Raw genomic sequence first — 13,060 nt, 5'->3', positions numbered from 1 at the left:
CAGGCAGGGAGTACACGCAGCTTTGAAGTGGATGAGTAGTGAGCGTGTTGCCATGAGAACATTGTGCCTCTTCATCTGTTTTCTGAAGGAAAGTGGGGAGGCAGCTGCATTTGCACAGAGTGGGAAAGAACAGGGGGTGGAATCGGCCAGAAATATCCAGAGGAAGCAGCAAATAGGAAGTAAGGGCAGCTTAAAAGAGAATGAGATCCATGCAGAGCTGAAGGAGAGCTTGAAAGTGAGAATGTGGGCCTTGATGGATGGGAAGCCAGACTGGATATGAAAGGAGAAGGTGGGGAGTGGATCAGGGCACTGCCAAAAGGAAGATATCTGAAAGACTTCAGTTCGGATAGTCTGGAACTGAAGAGCTGAGGACAAAGGGTTAGTCAACTAGAAGTACAGCCAAGAAAGGTGATTACCAAGTTACTGATTTTGGAAACATCCTAGTGGAAGCAGGAATAAGATTTGGGAGAGGCCCTGGGGTAGGAAAGGGTAAGAAAGGAAGGAATCAGAGTAGCCTGGAGGTTTTAGGCTGGACAGCAAGACTATAATGTAATCAAAGAAACAGCAGATGCTTACACATAAAAGCAGTTGAAAGGATAGACGAGCATCAGAAGTGTGATTCTTGGGAAAGGATGTAAATCTGTGGTTGTAACTCCTCACCATTTTAAGAGCCAACATAAGAATTACAGGGCTGCGCTGGACAGAACTGACTCTCTACCTCCACACTGCATGAACACCATTGGTCACTTTTCTCTGCTTTCCCTTGTTGCTCTATCAAGCTAATCCCTCACAGCAGGCAGATGCTGCAGTTTGCTGCACACAAACAAGCTTTGGCTTCGGAAACAAGCCAAGACAAACTCAGTCACAAGCCAGGGCTTTCACAGTCAAACCTTCAGAGGCAAGAATCCACCATCAAGTTCCAGTTGTTCCACTGACCCCCTTAGATATGAATGAGCTCTTCAGAGTCAGTTCTTGGTCTCTACTAGTGAGGAATACTCAAAATCATTGGACTGGATTCTGCTTCTTTTCCAGTTGTTTTCTAACACTCCAGCTACCTCAATGAATCTGGAGTGTCTGTAGGGCTCCCAATGGTTCTACACTGTGCATGAAGATCCACTCAGCTCTGCTTCCTGTGGCTACTGGGCTATGCTGTTACAACTGTTTTTTTGCCAGGGATTTCTGGGAAACGATGCTGTTCAAGGCCAGGCTGTTCAGAGAACGTCCATCCCAAGTGAAAACATCCAGCCCCAACCAAAACTGGGACAGCAACAAGGCATTCTGATGTGTAAAGGCATCTACTGTAACTAAAGTGCTTAGCAAAAAGCTGGGACACCAAATGTGTCAAACAGCTTCACAGGCTGCCAAAAATATTTAGGTAGTGAACACATAAAAGGCTCATCTAAATGCACACACACAAATTAAGGGCACCTGCAGAGCATGAGGCAGGATTCTTCTCAGCAACAATCAGATCTGAGTTTTGACTTTTATACCACAGGGAAAGGAGGGGAGGGAAAGGAGTGTCACATTAAGTTTGAACTGGAACCAAAACAACCAACAAAGGAACTCAGGCTCCTTCACACCTTCCCTCTTAGACAGTCAAGATATCACTAAATAGCTCAGAAAATATGCAGAGCACAAAATGTATTACACTTTGCTCTATAGCACTGAATTTAACATGCTTCAAAGAAATGAACATAATTTCCACTCCAAAGGGCCAATGGGAGCAGACAGTAACTGACAGCCAGCAATTTGTTGCAGCACGCCTCAGAGCCTGAAGAAACCTGCTTTCTATGTTTTAACCTCTAGATATTATTGCCTTTCATCTATGTTGCATTTGGAATACATTTGCTACCTGACAGCAACAGCTCCAGATGGATTAACAATCACCTTGCACTCAAAGTGTCTACCAAAGCCATTAATAACACTGTCAAAGATGACCTAAAACAGACAATAAGGTCTCTTTACTAGGACGTTTAGTTTTGATACTGCTTTCTTTTCCCTTCCACAGACCCTAAGAACATACATTTGCTCTCAGCGTTGAAATCTCATCCTCAGTGAGTAAACCAACTTCTCTAAACAAGCCTTCTAGGAGACCCATTCCAACCAGCTATCAGCCACAGGATTCCGAGAGTCAAAGTGTATTAGAGCAAACACACAGAAGAGATGCATTAGAGGCTTCAGGCTGAGCAAGGAACATCTTTTTCACTTGGAAGAGAGACTGTGGAAAGAACCACTCATCCAGGTAGCTTGCATCTCGGTGTGCTGCTACTCAAGTAAAAGGTCACTAAAAAAAAGGCCACTGGTTCATCATAAAAAGGCTCATTAGAAAGTCAGGCCCTTCACTAACAGCTTCTCTTCCAGCTCTGCTGGGAATCAATGTATTTTACGCTAAGTATGGAGCACACTGTTAAATTTAGGTTGCTATAGAAACAGATTTAAGTAACAGCAGCCTGTGTTCGCCTTACCTGTGAAGTCCTTGGCTGACTAGCACTGTCAGAAGGGACAGCGCTGGGATTATTCTGGGGCTGGCCCTCTAGCCAGGAAATCTTTAGAGGATTATTTATCAGGCCAACTTCATTCTTCACAGCCATCTCCTACCAATGAAAATATTCTTTTATCATCATCTGAATTTTGGAACACACTACGTTGCAGCTCACTACCAATCCTAAGAGTTTTTCCATCTCAGCCCTGAATCAAGGCCAAGTAGGGCACAAATAATACAGGTTTCAAAGCTGCCCTACATAGGAAGCACCCTTTTTAAAGGCCCATACCTGATTCAAGCACAGAACGGATATAGCACTGCCAGTACTTTTAATAAAAAGAGCACAGATACTTATTTTGATATATTTTGATTATTTGGATATATGAGTGAAAGAACAGATGACAAGGACTCTTGCATAGTATAATTTTAAGTTGATGGAACTAGTAAAATTAAGAGTAACTGATGATTTTTGTTTCCACTGCCACATGAGTGATTATAACGCATAGTGAGTCAAGATATTTGGGAGTTTGTTTGCCCCCACCCCAATCTCCAGATGCCTGATATAGCCTCTAAAACTCATGAAGCCCACCCCCACAATAGGTAATTAACGCTCAGTCAGAGCTGGTTCAATAGCTCAGTGCCTGCTCTTCAAAGCAGCAGCTCTTCCCTCAGCCATTTACATGTGCAGCCTGCTTGTTTACTGGCATGATCTGCTCTGGGTTTATGCTCTGGGTTTGCCACTCCCTTCATGCATCCGTACCTTTGGACTCTCATTACCCTTCTCCACTGCCTTAATGACAAAACAGTGGCTCTATCTAGGCTGCCAGTCTGCTAACCACTCCCTCATGCAACACTTCTCCACTCTCCACCGAGTATATCTGTGCTCTCCACCAGACTTACAGCAGCCTTAACCGTAGCAAATTCCACAACTGCACTTCCTGTCTTCCTACTTGAGATCAACAAATTGAGAACCTCGCCATACTGTAAGAACAAAAAAAGAAAGCAAAGTCTATGACACGCTCAGATGAGAAGCAAAGTGCATCTACAGAACACATGGAGAAAACATACATCTCCACAGACCTAAGGCTTGAGCTGTAACCCTTTCTGTATTACATGACGTTTACACGGATCCTGACCTGTCATAATTTCTGCCCCTCCGGGAAATGAATTTGGGGAGGTATGTGGCTTCACACCTGACTTCCAGCAGGCTACAGTGCAGGATGGCTGCTCAGCTCAAAGTCTGAGCTACAGCAGATACTCTCATGAAGGGAAAATAAAAAAAACACATGCTGGGATTAATCAGACCATAGGCTCTCATCTATTCCTGTCTCCTATCTCCTCACAATAGCTAATGTACTTTAAGTGAAGGTGAAAATACATCATAATCACACAGCCAGTCTAATCTTTATGCAGAGCATGAACCATTCATGGAAAAGAGTTTGATAACTCTGCTTCAAGCAGGAATTGCTGCTGGGAGTGAGATAGGGACGTCAACTGGGGAACAATTCATAGCTGATGCTGGCAATCTCTGAAAACGGCATGAGTGAGGAAGCTGGACCACGGCAAAGAAAATGAGCTACTCTGGTTTCTATATAACTTCCAGACTTACTATCTTTTCTTATAGCATGAGAGCAGGGAAAGATCAAGTAATAAAGACGACTGTCAGACAGGACCTTTTGCAGGATCCGCAACAGAACATCTTTTGAGTATCCCCCTTTTGTCTCATCTTCTTTCCTGCATTTCCATTTCAGCTGGGAAATAAACGTGACAAGTTAATTTTGTCTACTTCAACACACATTGCCATGCTGAATGCAGTTCCTGTCACCCGCAGAATAATCAAGTTGGCTATTTACAGCTTACAATCCCAACACCACCAAGACAGTAATTTTAACAACAGAACATGCAAAGGGAATAAACTGTTCGGGCAACAAGGAGAAACACTGTTCATTGGAATAAAAAAAGCCCATACCTGAAAGCATATTAATGGCTATATTAAGGTAAAAAGCAGATGGTCTCCAGTGCCTAAAGCAGAGACAATTCAAATTCAGGCTCAAAAGTCTAGATTAAATAGTAAATGAGGAAAAGAAAGGGGAGGGAGGAAGGATATTTTATAGGCAGTGACAGGAACTGTTTGCATCCACGATGAGTGCTAGCTAGAGGAACTTCACCTCCACTGTACAAAGGGCCACGCCAGCTCAGCAACAGAGTTGAGGTGCCCCTTCTGGTTTCCAAAGCTGCAAAGGTTCTGTCAGTTTTCACCAAAACCCAGCTTTATAGGAATATCTTACTTTGAGTTTGGGGGTTATTTTGCTTTCTGCTCCATTCCCTTCGTGTTTGCCTAAAGAGAGTAAAAGAAAAAAAAGATAGAAATGACACAAGTGAAAATTTTTCTCAGTTAAGAGAGCATTAGCAAAAAATTTGCCCTGAGAACGTACATACGGCAACAGTAAACGCACCTCTGAACTTCTTCTGCACTAGACTATTTCAGCCTCAAGAGTCTGGCACAATACACCAGAAGCCTCAATATAGAGAGAATACTGGGTGCCAACATTCTTCCTTTCTTTGATGCCCAGACTTGCCACAATTAAGCACAGAAAGTGCATAAGTAAAAATACAGGTGGGAGCCCTGTGCATGTTAGATTCTATATCACTTCTCCCTGCAAGGGGGGTTGCACTGCTAGGAACAAACGTGGAAAAATTAAGCAAAGACAAAAATAAGACCAGCATAGCCTGAGAATTTACTCTGGCCCTATAACATAAATACATTATAGTGATTTGCTCTTCATCCAAAGATCTCAGAGTTTTACAATAAGTAAATGCTCAACACCCTCCTCAGTTCTTCATATGAGGAATTAAGTTAAGAAAGGCTAGGGTGGGCTGAATAACTTATGTACAATCTCACAGGAAAATCCACGGTCACCCCAAAAGAGAGGTTCTACGTCTTGACCTCTGGTGTTATTTTTTTTACCCATTAGATCAACATTCTCCCCGTGGGAAAGCGGGAGATTTTATGGTGTGACCTCTGCCAGAATGAAAGGGTTAGGAAGCAAGAGACAGTTAAGTCTTCCCATTAAACTGAACTCCTGAACAAGGAAAATTCTAACTTGTTTTGAAAAGGAGAACAGAATTTTTCTGAAGCATACAGCTATTTTAAGCCCACAGAGACACAGAGTATTAAAAAAGGCAGGTCACTACAGAAAGCCGTGGGTGGGAGTGAGGTGCAGGAATACCAAAGGATGAAGTGCAGGGATTTTGGAAAAGCTCATCCCCTCCTTTATGAGGGGGACTAACTACAGCTCCCAAAGAACCTATGAGAATTCGAGGGAGACAACCTCAAACACAGTAACTTTCTATTTGCGTACTGCAGCACAGAATGCAAATGTTTTCCAGCTCAACATATTGTTCACTTCCTGAACGATTTGGTGTTGGTCTCTGTACAATGGAATGTTAACTATGGAATGATAACTATGCATGCCCAAAAAACATGAGAAACAAGTTCCAGGAAGTAAAACTCAGCAAGCATAGATTGTACAAGACTTTATTCTCCTCACTGCGTCTCCTTTGGATGATAGAGACTAATGACTTTCAAAGGATGTGGAAGTAGTGACTGTCACTGTTTGCAAACTTGAACTGGTCCCTATTCTTAAGTATGCAAGGCTGATTGCTTTGATTGTGACAGTCAGATGAGTGTGACATTAGCCTCCTTTCCCAACAGAGCTGCAGGGCTCCACACGAGGCCATCTAGGTTCAATGCTTTAGGAGATGACCACCCATATTCATTGCAGAGGAGCAGCCACAGACAATATGTGAAAGAGCAAAATGCCACACAAAGGAATAAATTTCCCAGAAATATTAGCCTTTTGACTTGTCCCTGAAAATAAGGTGCTAATTAGGAGTCTTATATGTGGCAATGCAAAGTCTGCCTGAAGGTGAGTTGAGTCCTAGGGGCATGCAGTTTGGCTAAGGACTTCAGTCTCATCTGTCCTCACCTTGGATGCGCTGCTCTCTCTCAAGTCGGATCTGTTCTTGAATGAGTCTCTGCTGCTCCTCAAGCTGACGGGAGCCTTCTTCACGCAGGCGTATTATCTACAGGACAGGTAAGACAGCATGAATATCTCAGGGTATGGTTTAATGGTTGGCTCAGAACAGCCGAAGACTGTGCTACTGACAAGGAGAACTCATCCTACACTCGTCTCTTGAGGCAAACTCCTTCCTCTGTGCCAGCCCCACTGCTCATACAGTGATTGGACCACCCATGTTCCCTATGGACACAGTCCGTATCGGTTAGCATACAGGCAATTAGCTGTTGCTATTTCTGCTCTGCAAAAGGAAAAAGGCAGACTTAAAAACAAAAAATTAAAAAAATTATCTGAGACTGACACATTTGCCAGACTGCTACAAGACCCCTCCACAGACAAGCCTCTCTCTCTGGCTCATAGAACTCATGTTCCAAAAGGCTGAAGAACTGCTACACTCAGGTTTGCTGCATCTCATCACATCATTCTCACAATGAACGTAAAGACTTCTAACAATTCTTCTCAAAAGCAACATAAACATCCAAGAATTCATCATTACTTCCTGTTCTAGTGTTCTTGTTATCCGGATCTCCTCCTCTTCATTCTCACGGGTCTGGGCTTCTCGTTCCCTGGCTTCAAGATCTGCAGAGAAAGGAATAAAATTAAAATCATTCAAAGAGAATTTTCCCTGTTGCCATTGTTGTCTAAAGAGCTCGACTGAAATTCAAAATAGAGTCCTGATAGCTATGCCACCTCTCTCCTGCCCAGGTACAGCGAGGTACTAGCAGTCCTGGTGGCCATCAAACATCTCAATACCTTCCCAGAGTAGGATCATCCCCAGGTATGATTGTGGGAAAAGATTTCAGATAGCTACTACATTGTACTAGGCATAAAAGAACATAGCCATTTCAGAGGGACAGCAGTTTAATGATTAGTGGTGAATTCCAGTGGTAGAAGAAATGCAAATACCCAGCTAAGGAACACTTCAAGACAAAATGAAGTTTTGATTTCATTACCAAGCTTTACTTTCTTTCGCCTCTCATCAAGCTTTTGTGTCCTTTCTGCTGCTTGCTTCTTGGCTTTTCTCACCTTGTCATATGCCACCTGTCAAAGAACCAGCAGAATAGTGTGAAAGGGATAAAATGCAAAGTGATGAATAAAGGAGAGATCAGATATTGAAACACTTTAATCAGAGGAGAAGCATTTTCTGTCTCTTTTTAGTATCCCTCCTAAAAATGTTAGGAGTTAACACAAATACCCTGAAAACATTAGAAGAGGTCCAAGGCTCTCCAGACTGGGCCTGAAAGGAAAGGTCAAAAAGTCCAGGAATAACTGCAAAGTATATTTGAGAGAAAGTCTAACCCATTTTTACAGGTAGGAAGAATATTTTGGGTTCCTGAATAGGCCAAAAGTGGTTTTGGGGGCACTGGTAACATTGGCAAAGAAACGTCATATTCTGAAAGGAATGGAAAAATTATTTATTTTATACCTGGCGATGCGTATACCTTGGTGATGGGTCAGGTCTGGCTTAGAGTAAAGTTTTAAAATAAACAAGGTTTACTTTACATGAAAGGTTTATTCACAAGCTGGATGTGTAGTCTGACTGCGGGAAAAGTATCAGATCAAAGAACATTAGAATTCTTCAGTAGTAATAGCACATCATTGTTTGTTTAGCAGACTGTTTAGCATACAGACTTTAGAGCTGGAGTATACTGTCAATTTTACTGACATTTGTTTAAAGCAGTTGATAATCTGTTTACCAACCTCCACAGAATCCTTCTATAGTAGGTAAAGCATAGACCTACACAAATGCTTAAAAATTACTTTTAAATAGTCATACATTCAAGCACTGCTCTTGTTTTATAAACTAGAGAAGTTGATGTTTTTTCTTCCTGCATGTGAAAGGTTTGCTAAACACTTTTTCCCTTTTAAATATAGAAGCCAAACTGTTCTTGGAAGCAAAAAGCTTCATCGTCCCTTGGAAGGAAGATTACAATTTTTGTCAATGTTTGAAAAGAGAAGAGTTGTATCATGTTATTAAGTCTTATCATCTGAAATTTTAATATGCCTTCTCTCATGAGTTTATCTGGATAAAATTATTTGCTCATGCTGAACTTCTTGTTTTTATTCTTTCCCTTCACACATCCAGACTACTTTCAGGGCTTGAGCAGCAGGCACTCAACCACTACTTCAGCAAGAAGAGAGTCCAAGCTACATCTGGCAGCCTGTAAAGTTCTTGTAGCAAAAGGATAGTGATCAAGACTATGATCTGGTTTTTCTGTTTGTAAGTCTGTGCCTCATGGAAAGAAAGGCTTTGAGCCCTAAAGATCGCAAGCCTAGATATTATTTGTTTGTCCGACTGACTTCAAGGGAACTGCAAATGCAACGAGGTCACAGGAATTTAATACATCTCTGAATCAATCAGTGGTGATTATTTATTTCTTTATTTTAGAAGTGGTACACATCCCAGTTTAACATACTATTAAACACAGCATCTCACTCCGTAAATGGACAGAACCATGCAGAGAACATCAGATCGGACTAAGAACATTTGTCTTAAGTTTTTATCTGGCACATACTATTTGATCTCACAGTGAACTACAGGGCAGAACAGATGAGACAGATGAGCCTTCCTTGAGGAAGGCTCAATCAGAGAAAAGAGCAGGGAACATGACAGACAGGAGGAGAGTTTTCACTACTTCCCTGTCAGGCTTGCAGAGATTAACACCACACACTCCTACCAGGATCAAAAAATAGGCCTCCTTACCCTTGCTGCTGCATCAGTGAGCACTGCTAAGGCCTGAGACAGTTGGTGGAAGACTTCCGCTGGGAATTAGAAGAAAAAAGGGTAAGATGCAGAAAACCATGCTAGTGGTCTGGAGATGAACCAGAAAAGACAATTCCTTATGGAAGAGACCTGCAGAACATCAGAAAGAAGAATAACCTTTCCAAAGCATTTGCAAGTGAACATATAGCCAGGATCTCCATAATTCAAAGCACAGCCTTGTTATCTAAACTTCAGTGTAAATTAAGAAACAAAAATTGGGACCACTGCATTACAAGAAACATCCGAAAAACCTGAATTCAACAGAATCCATATAGAAATGCACTCCTGAACCTGCAGTCACTCTGAAACAGTGTGTTCAAAATAAACTCTCCTTTTCATATGAATAACCTTTCAGCCCAAGATCCAAACATTCCATTTTACGTAAACATTGCTGACCCTTTTCCTGAAAGGATATGCTTATTAGCTGAAGGCCTCCCCACACACTTCAAACCACCTCCAGACTTTCTGCAGATAATCAAAACTTCCAGCTTTCCTCTCATTACTGCAAAATCTTAGGTTTCCTGATGGCAGTTTCCACACTACAGTTATCAGTCTATAAATCTGCGGTCTACCAAACTGGAAAATGCAAGACGCAGGACAATGTGGTTATTTTGAAGTGTCTTAATGAACGGCATCCTTCCAAATACCGCCGCTGTTCATTTTCACCTGCCGGTAGTTGCAAAACAAATGGAGAAGCTGTAGAATCCACAGACCTTGCTAACAGTTGAGGTGTACTCAGCTGCACAGAGTCAGGGCCTACTCTCTAACAGACAATAATGGGCATTGCCCATATATAACAATGATTTATAAGCTTGCTATTAAAGTTTCGATTCTCAGAAGAATGACTAGCCAGCTAACATCAGTGACAATATGGCCAAAGGTCCAGGATTCAAGTACCAGATGGAAGGATTTTGAGAAGTGCAAATAAAATTTCAGCATTCACTTAACACTTACGCTTTTGAAAGCCAACATGCATGCATTTAATCTTAAAACCCAGAGGAAACGAGCAAGAAATATAACTCTTAATCCTGCATGTGTATACATCACATGACACAAAATCAGGTATTCCCTTAACTGCATGCAAAGACAGACCTGAGGTTAAATAGAGCCACTTCCAGGAATCTGCACATGTGGATCAGACAAGAACACTGGTTTGTGTTCATATGTTCCAGTCTTACCTGCTTTGGGATTGTCCGGGTTCTTATCTGGGTGACAAGTCAGGGCCTTCTGGCGGTATGCTTTCTTAACCTGTAAGAGCCAGAACAGAGATTTGTCAGTTGGTACTGTTTGGTCTGCTCTGAGAAACACAACTTGGAAAAATGCACCACAGAAACATAAAAAAAAAATCCTACTCAGAGGTTTTGTTTGTTTGCTTTTGCTCAATTTAAAACATACCTCTCTATCATAAGCAGAAGACTGTAGTTGAGCCAACATTCATTTGCATGGCTAGAAGTCTCCCGGGCCTGATAGAAAATAAAAACCATTTTTGGAGTGCCATTAGTCCCTCAAACACAAAAAATGAAGGCGCCTACTGTAATAGCAAGAGAATACTGAAACTCAATTTTCAACTTCAGTGCAGTGACCTGCCCTTTTTATCACACAGTACTGAAAGGATAACCATTTGAGTCCAGGACATTTAGTAGAGAGACAGCTACATTTTCAATCAATTTAAACTTTTTAAGGTCAGAAGTTTTACTTTTAGGTGCATTGTGCCACAGCAGTCATGATCATCAAGACCAAATCTAATACACTGAGGCAGAGTTTTCTACCCAGTCAGAGGCATACAGTGTTCTTAGCAGCTATAGCTATTTGGGACAGAGTATGTGCAATTCACTGCACAAAAATTGAGTTTGGCAGGTGAAGAAATTTTGACCAAAGACTACTTAATCTCTTCTACACTTCAAAGTTAAATTGACAACTTTATGGGCTAAGTCACTACAGAGGCTTTTAACAATTTGAGTTCTCTTTATCAGGGGGAACATATGCATGCAAAAAAAGCTGCTCTGTTCAACTGCCAAGCAGCCTTAATTCGACTGAAAGAAATAAGTGGTGGCTGGGCACCACCTGGTGGACAACACTAAGGGAAGGTAAATGTGTAGCTGAAACATCATAGGCCTAATTCTATATCCTCCACAGGTAAGACTTCAGCAAAGAGAGGGAAGTCTTCTCATATGCATCATTCACAACTATCTGAATAACTGTTCTATACAGTAAGTTTAGCTAAGGCTTCTCTAAACAGAGAAGTTAGATTTCTTTAGGCAAAGATTAAGTAAGCTTTGCTCCCCTTTGTTCAGCTCTTTTGGGGATGCTTCTCTGAACATAGTTCTCTGAGTTGTTTCAAGTATTTTATACCAAGGAGTAGAACTCCAAATTACACTTGTCAATTTTTAAGTTGTACTGTAACACTCAAATTGTAACTTTTTTTTTTCCTCCCTCATTGAGCAGCTCAGCAGCAAAGCTGAGGTCAACTGAAGTCTTTCATCTCACTCAATCCTGTGTTTTATATTTGGCTTATTTCCCGATTTCATGCTTATGGTACCTGGAATTTCCAGGCAGCCTCTGATACAATTGCTGGACAGACCCAGACTTCCAAGTTTTACTCAACTGTTCTTCTAATGCTCTTTACTGCTTAAAAAAAAAAAAAAAAGAGAGAAAGAGAGAGGGAACTTAACAGGGGAAAATAAAGTTTTTCTTTTAAGTTAAACTTTGTTCAGGTAGTAATAGTTTTACTTAGCAAGTCTTACTGCCCTTGAATAGGTCAGCCAGTTTCCCCATTTAATCGTGTAGGCCCTTCAGGTATTTATAGCATTGACTTAGCTCTTTAATTAGAGAAAAAATAGGAACTTGTAATTTTTAAAAGAGCACAAAATTAGTAAGATATCTGATGAGGACCTACAGTAGCTAAAAACGATCTCTAATAACTGAGTTTTTTTTTCTTTTGTAAACACCAGAGAGGAGCCTTCCTTCTGAAGGCACATAAACAAACAACATAGAATAAATATTGGCTGAGGCTAACTGGAAGTTTGCAACTCATTTCAACTGATTTCATCCTCTTCCAAAACCAAGTCTCCCTCCACAGACTTAAGACCAGAAAACAGAAGCGTCAGTTGAGCACAGCCAGGCCAACATTAAAAAAAAGGAGTTCTTTGTCCTGTTAACAAGTGCAGCAGCCAGCAGCTAACGGGCGACAACGCAGCACCACGCCAACTACAAACGCAGCAGCGCCCATAGCAGCAACACCGCGTTAAAACGGCGCTCGGGATCATCGCTGCACTGACGATGCAGGGAGCAGCGCAAGCACACAACCCCAAAGCCCAGCCTTCTCCTCCCCTTATGAAGCGGCGGGAACTTCCGTTACTGCGTGAAAAGCAGAAAAGCTGAAGCCGCCGAGCAGAGGGGTCCCGCACCACGGAAGCCCCGGTCCTGACCTCCTTCTCCGACGCCTTCTCCCCGACTCCCAGCAGGCCGTACAGGTCCAGCTGCAACACATCCTTATCGACCGCCATCTCCTCACCGACCGGCTTCTCCTCCAGCTGCTGCCGAGCACCTCGGGCCCGCTCCGCGCGCTGCCTGCCGGGAAATGGAGTCTTTCCGCGCCCCCTCCCCCTGCTGCCGCAGTACCGGCGTGACGGAATGGGAGGGGGGCGACAGCTCGACTACAAGTCCCACAACGCACCGCGAGGCCCGCGGCAGGCCGGGAAGCCGTCCGTGCCTCGGCGCGCACTGGTCGCTCCC

The 13,060-nt window shown here is 42.5% G+C and overlaps 1 protein-coding gene across 10 annotated transcripts in view; it reads right to left on the bottom strand.

Annotated features, from left to right (window-relative positions):
* The window catches only part of DNAJC17 (DnaJ heat shock protein family (Hsp40) member C17), a 22,791-nt gene extending 9,731 nt beyond the window's left edge, over positions 1–13,060 (bottom strand). For 3 of the 10 annotated variants that reach the window (XR_695185.2, XM_068944279.1, XM_009682037.2), the window contains exons 1-10: positions 12,754–12,997; positions 10,504–10,573; positions 9,266–9,324; positions 7,515–7,602; positions 7,058–7,140; positions 6,472–6,568; positions 4,771–4,820; positions 4,156–4,233; positions 3,383–3,463; positions 2,466–2,594 (exon numbers count right to left, since the gene is read on the bottom strand). Coding sequence is in view for 9 of the 10 variants with exons in the window: in XM_068944279.1 (XP_068800380.1) it covers positions 2,466–2,594; positions 3,383–3,463; positions 4,156–4,233; positions 4,771–4,820; positions 6,472–6,568; positions 7,058–7,140; positions 7,515–7,602; positions 9,266–9,324; positions 10,504–10,573; positions 12,754–12,831 (813 nt within the window). In the remaining variant the exon portion in view is untranslated. Of the gene's footprint in view, positions 1–2,465; positions 2,595–3,382; positions 3,464–4,155; positions 4,234–4,770; positions 4,821–6,471; positions 6,569–7,057; positions 7,141–7,514; positions 7,603–9,265; positions 9,325–10,503; positions 10,574–10,720; positions 10,789–11,864; positions 11,954–12,753 lie in introns of those variants that run through there. The other 7 variants (XM_009682034.2, XM_068944280.1, XM_009682033.2 and 4 more) reach the window with 7 other exon arrangements.

This window comes from Struthio camelus, chromosome 5, assembly GCF_040807025.1.
Source record: "Struthio camelus isolate bStrCam1 chromosome 5, bStrCam1.hap1, whole genome shotgun sequence".
NCBI classification, from domain to species: domain Eukaryota; kingdom Metazoa; phylum Chordata; class Aves; order Struthioniformes; family Struthionidae; genus Struthio; species Struthio camelus.
Note: the sequence above shows the minus strand (reverse complement) of the source record. Positions and strands in the feature narration are given on the sequence as shown.